Source organism: Engystomops pustulosus, chromosome 10 (assembly GCF_040894005.1).
Source record: "Engystomops pustulosus chromosome 10, aEngPut4.maternal, whole genome shotgun sequence".
Lineage (NCBI taxonomy): Eukaryota > Metazoa > Chordata > Amphibia > Anura > Leptodactylidae > Engystomops > Engystomops pustulosus.
In genome coordinates this window covers 19,299,950-19,314,383 of record NC_092420.1, presented here as the reverse complement: position 1 = coordinate 19,314,383, position 14,434 = coordinate 19,299,950, and the positions used below count along the sequence as shown (strand labels likewise).

Here is a 14,434-nt window from a genome sequence, read left to right as displayed (position 1 = left end):
GAGGAGATGGATGAGAGATGTAGGAAGAGATGAAGGGGACAGTAACAGCCTCTGATCCAGAGGGAATGAGATAAGTCTCTGTCTGGGGAGACACTTACCTTCTATCTATCAGTACACACACATATATACATAGATCATACATCCCAACTCCTGTATCCTCAGCCCAGACCATATGTGTAGCATGTCATTGCTTCCTGGGCTGACAGATGGTGTAAAAAACCTTTGGAATGATGGCAGGGTTTCTTCTTCTGTGCAGAGGATAAAATTGCAGCGCGGCTCCTTTAAGAAGGTCGGGGGCGCGCCTCTGCTAGACGCCCAGTGTCGGTGCGCGCTCCCGAGCTCCCTCTCCCTCTGAGCTTTAAAGTCTCGGGCTGGAGCAGCTCACATGTTACTTCCTGTATGGGAGAATGGAAAGCGGCCAGACCTGGAGGAGAGGAGCCCAGCACCCTGGAATAAAGACCCCCACCAGGACCCTGGAATATTAGGCGCCCCCCTGCCCCCCACCCCACAGCTTGGAGATAGCTGCATGCATGAGATCCAGAGCTCTCCCCGGCTCTCCAACTTCCCAGAGCCCTCCTAGTCAGCAGAGCCCCCTCCTCGCCTCTACTACTACTTTTTTGGTTGGAGGGGAATCAGTCAACAAGTTGCCTCTGTCCTCAATGTGCATGTTGTCATGCGGAGACTACTGCAGCCCTGCTGGTGGATCTTGTTCCTGAAAATCTCCACGTCTGTGCTGCACTATGTCCTGTGCTACCCCGGTAAGTGCTCCTGTCCCTTCCCCCTGGACCACTGTTTCTCCTCTACCCCCTTTCCCTGTGCCAATTTTTATTCTATTTTCCAGATTGCGCTGCACCCTACACTATATTATGTCTCCTCTAATCACCCCCTTTTATCTCCCTCCATTCCTGTAGATTCCTTACTTCCCTCCTTATTTACATTACAATCCTCTTTATTTTGCAACATTGTATCCAGATGTATCTCTTCCCGCTTCTAATTCCAAACACAACAATGTAACCCATAACATTCCATCCTGTATTCCCAAATAACCTACCCTCTATGTGCCGCACTCCAAACAATTTAGGGGGTGTCCTCCTATATCCCTGAATCCCCGATTTATTGATATTGCTCCCCATTTAGCCACAAGTTCCCATTGAATACCCGGTCCATAACTAGCAGCCTACAACAGTGCCAGTATTGTCTGGCTGGGATGTGCATTTGTTGCAGCTAAATCTCCCCTCTCTTTGTGCTGAAAGTGCCTTAGAGGTGACTTCCAGGAGCCATGCTCCAGGAAATACTGAACAGATCCCTTGTAGGATTTTTGTCTACCCCCCTTCCCCACTCCCTCTTCTTTTTTCCTCTCTCCTTCCTCCCCCTCTTTACATGGAAGAATCAGGAATCCGCTATGTGGCTGCTTTTTGGTGCAGTGCTTTCCTAATCAAAGCAAGACCTGAGAAGTGCGGAGTGGGATACACACAGTCTGGGGGATGTATATACCACATTCTATAGGGAACGCTTATAGATCTTATATTCCTGATACCCACCAGCCCTATTAACACATTTTCTGCCTGATCCCACTCAATGTAAAGTTCCTATATAAAAAGGCAGCTACTCAATACTTTACCATTCCACTGGCCTCTAAATGGTTAAAACTTGTATGTTCTTAAGTATTTGCCCCCCTGTCTGCATCTTTAACATACTGGGTAAGGTGTAGACTTCCTGCCATTGTCTACTTGGCAGAGACCCATCATCTAGCAGTAGACAGAGCAGTATAAATATATCAAATATTCTGATGCCAGCTGTGGATCCGTGTATTCTGCATCCCATATCCCTCTGGCTACTGATACTACGGATATATTTACGGGGGATACCTGAGAAGATATACGGCCATTCATACTATAACAGACCTTTAAATGCTCCATGAATGCAATATTTTAGCAACTGGAGGTCACTTAAGCATCAGTGACTTTTTTTCCTATGTGTGTAATGACTATTTGATACCAGAGGGGCGCTGCTGAGCTATTCTTTATGGCTGTAGATATTAAAACACATATTTCCCCTATGCTGTAATGTTCCATATAGTAACATTATTATCTGTGTATATTGATGGATCTCTATATACCTGTATATTATGGAAATGTAACATACAAGGCTTGTGAATCATACATTTTATTGTTTGTTATAAAATTGGATGTAAATTTCTCGTTGATCATTGACCGTGATTGTGTTTTTTTTTTTGTTTTTTTTTTGTCTTCGTTCCTTTCTTCCTAAATTTGTGATGAAGGTTGTTTTATGGTAAATTCCTGACCCGTTCATGGATTTGTATTCTGGGTGCTTGTGTGAGTTGTCCTCGTATTGATCCCTGCTCTTGTGAAGTCCAATAGTGTAGAGCATCCTCCTTTATTCCAAGGGTTCGTGAGTAGAGTCACTGATTGTCCTTGTTTAATATGATTCTATAATATTCCTAATGAGAAACCGAGAGATAGAGACGCTCTACCCCTGACCTCCCTCCGACCGATCTATGGATTCGATATCGGACGGCTCTCGCGTTAAAGACTTTCAAAGTCAAATCCGAAGACTTCAATGTGCCTTGACATCCAAGTGTTTTCACGAGTGAGATGATATACATTGAAATGGGGTGGCCACTCTTTGAGCTGAAACATTTATCTCCCTATTGATTTATTCTCCATTTCAGCCCCGTTGAGTGATGTCCTTCTCGGTGGCTCTGATATTGTACAGTAATTACATCTAGGAGGGTCTCTTTGGGAGTACTTGAGGGAGAACAAGGAGCGATGCCGGCTTAATGTGACAATCTTGTGAGAAGGTCTGATTAAAGCCCCTGCTGCCGAATTATATGTATTCCACGTTTTCATCTTTTGGATTGTATAAAATACGACAATCTTGACATTTTACAGGTGTCCATTGATGTGACGTCAAGGTCGTATAGTAATCTTGTCACTACGGGGATGGTTGTATTTTCTAAAAGATGTTCTCCTCATCCATATCGCTGTGATGGTAGAATGTTGGTGGACTGTGGCCATCAGATATGTCATAATACATAGCCAATAACTGAAGCAAGATTAAAATGTCTTGCCTAAAGGAGATAAAGACTGTAGGTGACAACAGGTGTGTGACAAAGTCTTTGTAAAGCTAGGCTTCCAAGCTGGGAGAGGCGTTGGTGACATCTGTTGACCAAGTCATGAGGAGAAACCATGTTATCTAGAATGCTTGAAATCCAGTTGGACCTACTATCCTTAAATCCTTAAGATGATATTGGGTTCGAATGATCTAGGCTTGAGAAGAGAACCTCTAGAATAGACCTACATTCTAGCTTTTGTTTGTAGACCAAGTACCCTGTGTTCCTATTTGATATCAGTGGATTATGAATCTTGCAGATGATCTGAAAAGTTATTAATTTTTAGCTTTTTTTTTTTTTTTTTTTTTTTTTTTCTCCTTTTATGGAGGAAGTTTTTTAGAAATCCGATAGAAACCTCTGAGACTCCTCAAGAGTCCAGATCTTGTAGCGGTTGCAGGAAAAAGTCCATCTCAACCTATATTTTTGTTATTAGCAGCTTTGGAAATTCATTCATAAAATCTGTTTAGTATTGCTTCCTTGATTTATTTAAGTGCAAATATATCCGGAAATATTTGTACCATATCCAAATCCTCTGCATCATCGGAAAGCTGTGAATAATGTAATTCCTATTGATCTCGACTGGGAACATTAGTCATTGAATGAGCTGCACAGATATTCTTGCTGTACTTAACTTGGGTTTGAAATATGGAGGAAAATCTTAAATTGTCCAATGACTTGGTCTCTGGGGGACTCTTGATCTTGGTAGATGTCACTGCACATAAAGACTTTTTTGAAATGTAACATTTTTCTGTGTAGTTGACAATAACCATGGTTTGACTTTGGTGATTTAAGGTTCTTCTGCCTTTTTGCTGTCCTTGTAGACTAATACCACATCAACTAAGACGATGGTCTACAACCTGTTGCAAAGCCACAACTCCCTTCTCGAGAGCCACTGGTTTAGACAAAGAATATATATTTCATAAATTGGATGTAATTGCTATCTTGGTTAATCCCCTGGTCCATTTCCAACCTTTAACCTCAAACCTCTCACCATCCTAAAACTTGTCCCTTGTGTTGGGACATCCACTAGGTCCAATATAATGGTCCTGTTCCCATATCTCTTCCTCTTTCATTACATTTGTGAGCTATGCTCACACTTTAGCTGAATGTTGACCAGCCTGACCACTTCGGTGGACCTTTTTAAGAGTATGAGCAGGTTGCAACTAATAGATCTTGGGGGTAAAATGTCTGGACTTGTTCTCAGGAGGGATTAGCCACTGCCCGAGGTGTCTCAGAAATGTATTGCCCCTTTTTTTGCATTGAGAACCCTTTCGCATCAGAGACAAACTTGTTTATGTCCACCACAGATCTCCAATTCTCAGCAGATCTGGCCGTATTTAGCTAGATCTACCCCTGGTTTGCAAACCAATATCTCTTGTGTGTGGTCCGCTTATATCCAGGAGCATAATGGGTTAAATCCTCAGTCTTGCCAGGTTTTGAGTAGAGTCTGCTGAGAGATTGACTTGACTCCTTCTCTATTGTAAGAATCGTGACCTTGGCTGGCAAAGAAACCATCTATGTCCTAGATTGCTTTATACTGAGATGTTGTTGTTCCGGTTTCTATTCCGTTATTTATTTATAATGCTGCCGTCCCTTTAAGTGTGCAATTCGCCGGTGTTTCTTATTTCGGGTATATTGAATAGTCGTCGTCGCATCTATCATGGTTGAAACTGGTTCCAAAAAGTTAAGACTTATGTAGGAGAACATGTATATTTCTTTCAATATTTTCATTATGTAAAAATTTGGAGACCTTGCCACGGGAAACCGCGTTGCTATGGTCAGATTAACTCTTTGGTCACAGTCTATTCATGGCGTTGGGATCACCTACATGTCTATTATTAACATAGCTGTGGTCATCGCAAAGTAAAATGTCATAGTAATAATATATATTTGGAATTTTACTGCTTTCTACTCACTTTCTGGACACAAAACCCTCTTAGGTTTTGTGTTGACATGGTTGGAGTGATGTCTAGTGTTGACCATGGAACAGTTGTCCACAACCACCACCATCATACATGTATGTGCTCTCAATGTAGAGAAGGGTGGAAGATGTCACCTGACCACTTGTTGGCATACCATTCCTCTGACCTTGTCGAATTTGCCCAACACTCCTTTAATGTGTATGACAACTCTTACACTTAATATTGATGGACATTTTGGAGTTTGGAGTGGTTAATGTGGAGAAGACCTTGCCCATCTGGTTTCTATTACCAGGTTTTGACCTACTCTTAGTTTCGATTAAACCCAGCGTTGTTGGTCGTCCCTTGAATTCTTCATGCTTATTAAGATTATGATCCGTTTTCTAGCTCCATTAGAAGAACCTTTTTGTTCTGTAATTAATAGATATTGATTTTTTTTTTTTTTTTGGTGACAATTTTTTTCTTCCTTAAATTTTTATATCGTCTCTGGCCAACTCCAATTGGCACTCCCCCGATTCCAAAGCTGTTGGAATTTTTTCTCTTGCCACTGCCGTTCCCATTTGATTCAGCACTGAATATGCTAATTAGGCCAACCTAGCACCACCCACTTGACGGAGACTAATTAATTAGGTTATTGGATGCAGAAACTAACAGGACTGATTGCTCGGGTATGATGGTGGCTAGACTGAAGGAAATCGGTGAAACTACTGAAAAATAGAAATATGTAGAGGTGGTGAAGGGTCCCCTTTAAGTGTGGAATGCTGGTATCTCTAGTTCTCCAGGCTCAGGAGCAGCACTGCATAATCTTGCAGGTTCTTGTGGATTGGTCCACTATCTTCCAGCACTTGCTCTGATACGAGATAGCATCAGGATGTCCAATCTGCACACCTCCCTATAATAGCGCGCAGACAGCATGTTATCTGGGAAATAACTATCCGGCTTGTGACCTATACATATAGCCAGTCCAGTGCGTCGAGAAGAGGACCTGTCACCGGAGATTGCTGAGCTTCATAAATCACAGTGAAGAGTCTGATAGGAATTGTAGCTGTACTGTAATGTGATTTCTGGGTGATTTAAATGCAAAGGCTCCTTAAGTGGCTGCGGGAGGGAGGGAAGGGAAAGAAGTCATTTCACTTTCATTGGGAATATGAAGGGGTGGAAACACTACTTAATACAGCACCAAAATTACCTGTGTACTGCGGAAAATGCATTTTTATGCACAAAATAAAAAATTCTCGTGTAGTGAGCGCTATGTGGGTGGCATCTTCTCGGCAGCCACTTAGCATAATGTGTATATTGGAGAGAGAAGTAACGTATTACTTATGTGAAATTGCTAAACAAGAGCTGGGCCTGTCCCCAGGAACATAGGTTATCATAGGTTTTCTGTTTTCCCGATTTATCCTGCAGCTTGAGGGCTGAGGGTATGCCGCTGCGTTTGCCCCATATTACTGTATATTGAAGTGGTAGGTGACCGGATGCTTAAATGGACTGGTTCCAATTCTGACAAATGTACTTTTTTCTTGAAACGGTACCACTCCTGTGCATAGTTTGAGTCTGGTATTGCAATTTTGCACAATGTACTTAGAAAAATGGATGAGCTGCAATACCAGACACTGCCTGTGGCCAAGAGGGGCACTGTTTTGAAATGAAGCTTCAGAAAGTTTTAGCTCAGTGTTTACAAAGCCTCCTGTGCACATGAGATGCCTGTCTAGCGAAAGTATGTTCAGCTAATGTACGTGCGTACTTAAAGGGGTTATACCAAGTGTGATTTGTAATACTCTATCCAAAGGATATGATGGTGTCTTATCCCGATTTGCTTATTGAAAGATCTGTTTAATACTTGGGGGGGGGGGGGGGGGTCACTTATCTATTTTTCTCCTTCCCCGAGCTCTTTTTGCGCCTCTAGTGAGTCTTTATTTTCACAGCTTATTTGTCTATTCTTTTTAAAGACCCTTTTTAGGCGCAAATTTTTGCAAAACTCGTACCATTCTTTCCTACGCATGGTCAGGGTGTGTTTTTTTGCACAATAATTTGTGCCCTTTTAGGTGCAAATCCTTGTTAAATCGGACACTGTCATCTGGAAGCAGAAGAAATACAAAGACAAATTAGGTGCAAACCAGGGAACTGCTACTCGGCAACCTCAGTGCACTGCTGGAAAAGGGGGCAAAAAAATTGCGCGAATAACCCAATGCACCCAAAAAGTCACTTAATTGCAACCGCATCAGACTGCGATAAATCTGCCCCTAGGAGATGGATTCTGCCAAGCACAATGGTGGGAGTGCCAAAATGCAGTTGGTACAACCCTTTAAGCCAACGCCAGAACAGTCTGGTCTCCAAAGAACAAAAGAGATTCGGGTGCCTGATCCAACTCTCCCAGTTCTTGTGCTTCTCGCTATCTGCCACTGGAGGAGAGTCGGGAGGCCATATACTTATTAGATGCTTGGCCATACAAACCAAAAACAGTGAATATGCTCGACTTTCATCTACTATGTTTTGGGACTTTAAGACCATGACTACTTCTTCATGTAGCACAGTCCCGTGTGATGTATCCCTATGGATTATACCCCAAATAAATGGAGAGTAGAAGCACCGAGCCTAAGCTCTATATAGCCAAGTGCTACTCTCTATCTTTAGGACCATTGACTATGAATGGGATCGTTGGTCAATAAGCTTTAGTGGAAAGTTTAAACTAAATGTAGCAGAGGTTGTGATTTGGTGCAGTCCACTGTGATGTCATGAAGTGTTATCTGTGCTTTCGCCTTTAATGGCAACGTCCGCTCTGCTACATCTATTAGTGGCCAAATAGGAGATTACGGAACTATTCTGCACTTCTTGGACCCCGCTCACATTGCAATCACTTACTGCTTGTTCCCTGTGGAGCACAACGTCTTTGTAAAGTTGGATTAGCGGCTTTTCAAAACTATGTGAAATGTCCAGCGTCTGCTTCAAAAACCTGTCGACAAGTAGAAGATGAATGGGGGACGTGTAACTTTGCCCCGGACTATTTAAAGAGGCGGTAAACTTAGAATAGAAACTTTTATAAAAGATCTAGGACGAGCCGTCCGTATCACTCGTGTATCTAAATGTGGTGACCGCGGGGGCTGAGGTTCTGTGACTTTGTGCGAATCTATAAGAATCCATAAAATGGCTGATAACTGGGAACAATAAAGCCCCGCATCTGCTCTCACTAAAGGGATTGATGGCCTTGGTGGATCTCCTTTCTCCCATGACTATTATTGGCACATTTTTCCAATCTATTCACATATGAATCATTCACTCTAGTATTCAGGGTCCATGTGCGTTGTGTCGGGTTCGCAGCTGCGAGAAATATCTGACCGCTTCCTGTATATGAATCATTGGTGAAAGGCATTGGAACTGGTTCAGTACAAGTGACTGTACGAGAACGGCCATAGAGAAATTTGCTTTGGAGATCCTTTTCTGAGTAAAAGGGGTGAAAATCCCAGCACGACTCTTAGAAGTGACCTGACAACCACACCCCGTGAACACACCCCGACCCCGCTCACCACTGTGGTGACACCCGGCCCCCGCTCTCTGCTCTGGCGACCCCACACCCGGCCCCCGCTCTCTGCTCTGGCGACCACACACCCGGCCCCCGCTCTCTGCTCTGGCGACCACACACCCGGCCCCCGCTCTCTGCTCTGGCGACCACACACCCGGCCCACGCTCTCTGCTCTGGCGACCACACACCCGGCCCACGCTCTCTGCTCTGGCGACATCTATGTGTACCATCGCTTTCTGAGTAGTCCTGTCTGAATTTATATTTCAGTTCAAAATCCTATAAAGCTATATATCGTATAAGATAAAATCAATAAGGTTTTAGATGTTTACAGCTACCACTAGAGGGAGCCTGATGCATTGTTCTAGTATCAAGATTAATGTGTTCGCGGTTGGCTCCCTCTAGTGGTGACGGCAAGCAGAGACAACTTTGCTCTATTCTATGAGGAAAAATGGAGCTGTAAAATTAATTTCAAAATTAATTTTGGGTTCTTTCAGTCTTTTAGATGCAATTGATTCTTGGCTCTTTTCTTTATTCTTGTAATCTGACAATGTAAGGGACATCTAATGTGACTTAACCAAATCTGTTAAGATTGTTAAAAACTGAAATGTAACCTATATCACTTGAGGGCCGTAAATCCCGAGATCTGCTTTATCTATCTGTTATGAAAGGGAATCTATTGTTCGCTGTTATCAGCCGGGCTGTGCAATGCCCTTCAGAGGTATTACTGTCAGGATCCCGAGTTCTATCTGCCTCCATTATCGCTGCTTTATCTCGCTTATCTCTACTAGCAATATCCTCTATAAACATTTCCATAAATCTCTGGGTAAGCCGTCACTATACGATCTTTCAGCTTTAGTGCGTCTTTAAGTCTTTGGGCAGTAAGAACCTTAAGATTGTCATTGGCTCTGGACCGTGCGCCTTGCTGTGAGCCGAGAGGCTTCATCTTGAGTTATTCAGACAGCTGTTTTGGAAAGTTTCGGAAGCCAGGAATACTTGGTGTGTTTTTTGTTTTTGAGCTCTTGTTCTGTAACGACCATCACTATCAACGTAAATATCTAATTTTATACCTTCTAAAACCCTCCCGCCTCCCCCTTACGCTACCTAGTGTGTGTAAACAGAGGAGTAACCCGGCTCCGGGTCATTCTGTGCCTGGTAGTCTTCACTTTCTAGCAGCTCTCATCACTGCTGTGATTTTGCAGACCTCTCTAAGTTGATGGGTGGAGACCTAGCTGCTGTAACTCACACTCCCCCCTCCCCTCTCCATAGAGCTTTTATTTAAACTGAATCCTCCGTTCAATTCCAGACTGGATTCGCCATGGATTTCAGATTTAAAAGATGATTAGAAAAGAAGGGGCAAGACTGACATCTACCAATCTGATGCGCCACTGGCTGAAGACCCCCCCCTTAAATTGTTTATTCTTCCTTTTGCGTTGTTGGTGTTTTTTTTTGGTTGTGAAAGGTTATAATCTTTGTTACCCTCACAATCCTGTGATCATCATCTGATGAGCAGGCATACAACCCCCATGATCCTCTTCTCACTAATTTTATGGAGCCGCAGATCGAGCATGGATCCTGCCACTCAATTTAATACTGTTGGAAATTGCTGAGCACGGCGCTCGAGTATCTAATTTGATAAGACTGGCTGGAGACACCTGAGCAATGTTCTCTGAATTATCTGATCCTACCGTAGCATTGTGGTGCGTTCACATGTTAGTTTTCAGATGCAGTTTTTAGAGCATAAGCCGTTGTGGATTATAATGGATGAGAACGTATCATTGAGAGCTACTAATACTCCTTGCTATCTCACTACATTTCCTGGTCTGGATATCAAAAACTGCATCTGAAAAACTGTATGTGTGAATGCACCCTTAATGGACACATAAGTTAGTGAGAATGGGATTGGTGGGGGTTTGTTCTCATTAGTAGTGGAGGTCCCTGCAGTCCAGTTAGGGTAACGAACTAACTTGGTACTATCCCTTTTTAGAGATATATTTAACTAACTAGTGATGTGAAACATGTAGAGTTGGATTTTGTTCCCTGACCCCCCACCCCCCCCCCCCCCCCCAATTCCCAAGCTATCAATGCTGCTCATTCCTACACCCAGTATAATTATACGGTTTTTCACTGTCAGGTAGGTGGTGCCAGGTTGTTCTCCAGCCCAGGACCTCCAACCTGAGAGTAGAGCGACAATGTTAACAAGCTCGGGAGCGGTGGGGGGGCTACAGAGAAAATTCCAACTGTGCCGGAATCGGTGATGCGTAATTAAAGGGTGCAAGGTGTTGGAGTAGGCGTTGAAAGGTTTTATAATTAATTTTTCTTTGTATATAGTTATTATTAGATGTTCTTGGTTGCACAATTTTACATTTTCTTCTGTGGTTTTAAATTTTTCCCTTCTTTTTTTTTTTTTTTTTTTCCCCCTGTTTTTGTGTCTAATGGTATAAATCGAGGCAGAAATGACTAATACCCAGTAATTCTCTAATGCACACATGACTTCTGTCCTCCTTGCAGTCACTGATGCGGAGCACCCCATGCCATTAGTAAGGTAATAGCAGGAAATTCTATTTTCTTTGCCGGCCACTTTAACCTCTTTCCTTTAGGATGTCCTCTTGGCCCTGACCGTTCTACGCAGGTGGAAACCTAATAGGATGCAAAAAGCAGCCCCTTCCCTTGATACCCGAAGACCACTTGATCTAAAAGCAGCGTGTCCTTCCTCCAGAAGACTAAGTGACATGAGCTCGATAATTGGAGAACCGGGCTTTTATTATAATGGGTTTCTTGGTGTTTGTATTACTGATAAAGATTTGTTTGTTTAGAGCACTCCGGGGAGAGATGATTGATCCAGGCACGGGGCTTGACGTTCCCGATGTAGACTTGAAGCACATATTGACCATTTTTGGCCCTTTTTTTCCCTTTAGGTAAATTCCATTAGATTTGTAGCCTTGGCCGCGTCTCGCACTAATATTTCATACCACAAAATAAGAGTAAAATTTTTATTTATTCCCCTCCTCCTCTAATGACATGTATTAATGCGGTCCCTGTAGAGAAATGGAAAATCTTATTTGACTGTTAGACAGAATTTGAGACCGAATCCGTTAAAAATGTCAAGAGTGAAATTGATCCATATTTCAAACCAAAGGGTAAGCCACAAAAGCTGGTGCGGGAGACTCTATAGCTGGAGTATGGATGTGTGAATATCTTCACTTGATTAAAACCTGAGATATAATATTGGAAAATATGAAATACGTTTTTCAGGATGGGACTAGGAAAAGCACCCACTTTTGCTTCCCTGTAAGGCAGCCCCCTTACCATCAAGCATGACCCTCAGGAAGCCTAATCACATGATGTGGGATTAAGGACAAACCAGTATATTTATATTCCAGAAGGCACAGATTTGCAGCTGTAGACAGTGCTGTTTCAATGTGTTTGCGTCTCTTCAGCACAGTGTAGGAAACCGGTTTAGCTGAGTTGGATGCTTTTGATTAGAATCAGGGAGTAAGAGATTTCCTTATAGAGACTTTGCCAGGTAGATCGCCTTGCAGGTGTGTGGTGACTTCTAGCCATTGATGCTCCACTAGGGGATTCTGGCTAAAATGCAAAGATGTTTGCCAGGATGGAACAAGAAATTCCCTATTGAAGCTTCAATGAATAGAAGTCTTCACACATCTGCAAGGTGACCTAATTGGCAAAGTCTGTGCAAGGAGAGCTGTTGCTCCCTTAACCTAGTCAAAAGCATCTAATTCGGCTAAACCTGTTACCTACACTGTACTGAAGAGTTGCAACCATGTGGAAACGGCAATGTCTGCAGCTGGGAATTTGTTACTACTGGAGATATGATATTGGATGCAACCCATAGACTGGTAGCACTATGTCTTGACACACGTCCATGTTTTTATTTACAATTTGACCCTGCCAGGTGTCAGACCCCCCCACCAATCTGTTATTGATTACCTATTCCAAGGATTGATCATTTAGTTAATAAATCCCAGAAGACCCCTTTAACAACTAGATCAAGTCAAAATTTGCATTGGAACATCAGTCAAACCATGAAGGAGGAAAAGGGTGACGACGGAAAGGATTTTGGTCAAGCGGATGTCAACAGTCAATGCCTTGCCCCAAGAAAATGTCCTCCTGTGAGACGTTGTTGCACCACTGCACAGTTTTGGTTCTTTTTAAATCCTCGATTATAGACGCCTAGTAAGATTTGATCAGAGAAGACTCACAGAAGATGCTAGAATGCAGAATACATCAAGAAATCTGTTCTTTATTATAAAGCAATTAGGTGTCTCGCTGCTTGTCTGACAAACAATTGATTCTCCTCTTCGCTAATAAAAACAAGTTATTTCTTCTGATTTGCTCAAGGTCGGAGGTTTTTTTTTTATCCCCCCCCCCCCCCCCCTTACTTTTTCATAAGCCGTTCTTACAGAATCAACATTTTATTTTTTCCATATGAAAGGATAGTGCTGTGGGGAGATCTGTGTCCATGTATTACCACATCTGAAGGATGCCGTGGAGAAGGATCAATCGGCCGTGAGATGGACAGTCGGCCACTGAAAAGAATTTTACGTTGCCGAAAGAATTAAAGCTTTAACAGTGGAGCTAAATCCTTTAATTTTTTTTTTTTTTTTACACTTTAATTTGCCTCAATCTCATTGCATCTGGATGTTTCTCTGTTGACACATGTCTAATTAGACTCCGCTATTAGATCGGAGACTTGTTAGCGAGGCAGGTATCGGCCAAATGGCTAATTCAGCTGTGGGGGTAATCTGCTTGACTTGCAAAATGTTATTATGTAGCTGTCGTGGGTGGAAAAGGTCCAGATGTATTGAGTTACAAATAGTGGGTGGAGATAGCTGGAGAATTCGCTCATTGTATGACTGGTTAATCTTTTTAGTATTTTAACAAGGGTGTAAATACAAGATAGAAGTTGGCTCAGTTCTGAGTTGGACGGGGTCAAGGGTTTTTACTGCTGTAATTAAAACTAGTCACTTGTCCGGTTCTAGAGGACATCATATAGAAGTTCTATGGTGATTAGAAGTTGAGGGAAACTTACTTTTCCTTTTAAGACCAATGGCAAATGAAAATCTACCATTTAAAATCCATCATGATAAACCAGGGACACTTAGTCATAGATCCAGGCACGGTAATTGTCTTATATTTGTTCTACATTGCGACCTTTCTTCTAAAATGTTTACAATTATGCTAATGAGCCAGAAGGGCCCTGAAGGGGTCCATCAGCTTCACAGGATGTTACTTTGTCTCCTGTCCTGTCATATAATGCACTTCCAGCTCCTTATATCTGTTGTAATATCACACAGTGAGAGAGGGAAGTGCTGCTGTACTGTCTAACAGCCTGTGAAGCTACAGCACAGAGGGGCTCTGGAAATGCCCTTCTTGTTTATTAGCATAATTTAAACCGTTGATTTTAGAAGGAAGGAGGCTGTGGATAAAAAATATAAGATAACCACAGACTTGGTGCCTGTATCTATAAGTAAGTCTAGCCAAAACTCTAACAATGGGCCACAGGGCAGGTGTCGGAGAAAGGCAAGTACTTCTCACTCTAGCTGCCCAGGGAGTTTCTGACCATTTAATCTGACCATAATGTAAGCTGCAGTTTTACTTCTCTTCTTTAAGTCATTCTGAACCCTGGTAAATTGGCTCTCTTAAACAAAGGTTGACCTGAAACTCAACATTTTCTGTCTGGTGGTAAGTCCAAGCATCTCCATATTTATTTTAGTCAAGGAGGGGGACCAACTTAAGAAACTAAAGAAACCCAACTAATTTTAAGAATTTCAAGACTACACCTTTGTTAAAACTACAAGTCTGGGTTCTACAGTCCTCCAGCTAGATAGTATCTATTCAAAT

General features: G+C 42.5%; 1 protein-coding gene across 3 annotated transcripts in view; it reads left to right on the top strand.

The window, feature by feature from the left end:
- The first annotated feature begins 338 nt into the window (after window positions 1–338).
- The window catches only part of PTPRG (protein tyrosine phosphatase receptor type G), a 360,490-nt gene continuing 346,394 nt past the window's right edge, over window positions 339–14,434 (top strand). For all 3 annotated transcript variants that reach the window (XR_011850197.1, XM_072127175.1, XM_072127176.1), the window contains exon 1: window positions 339–758. Coding sequence is in view for 2 of the 3 variants with exons in the window: in XM_072127175.1 (XP_071983276.1) it covers window positions 674–758 (85 nt within the window). In the remaining variant the exon portion in view is untranslated. The remainder of the gene's footprint in view (window positions 759–14,434) is intronic.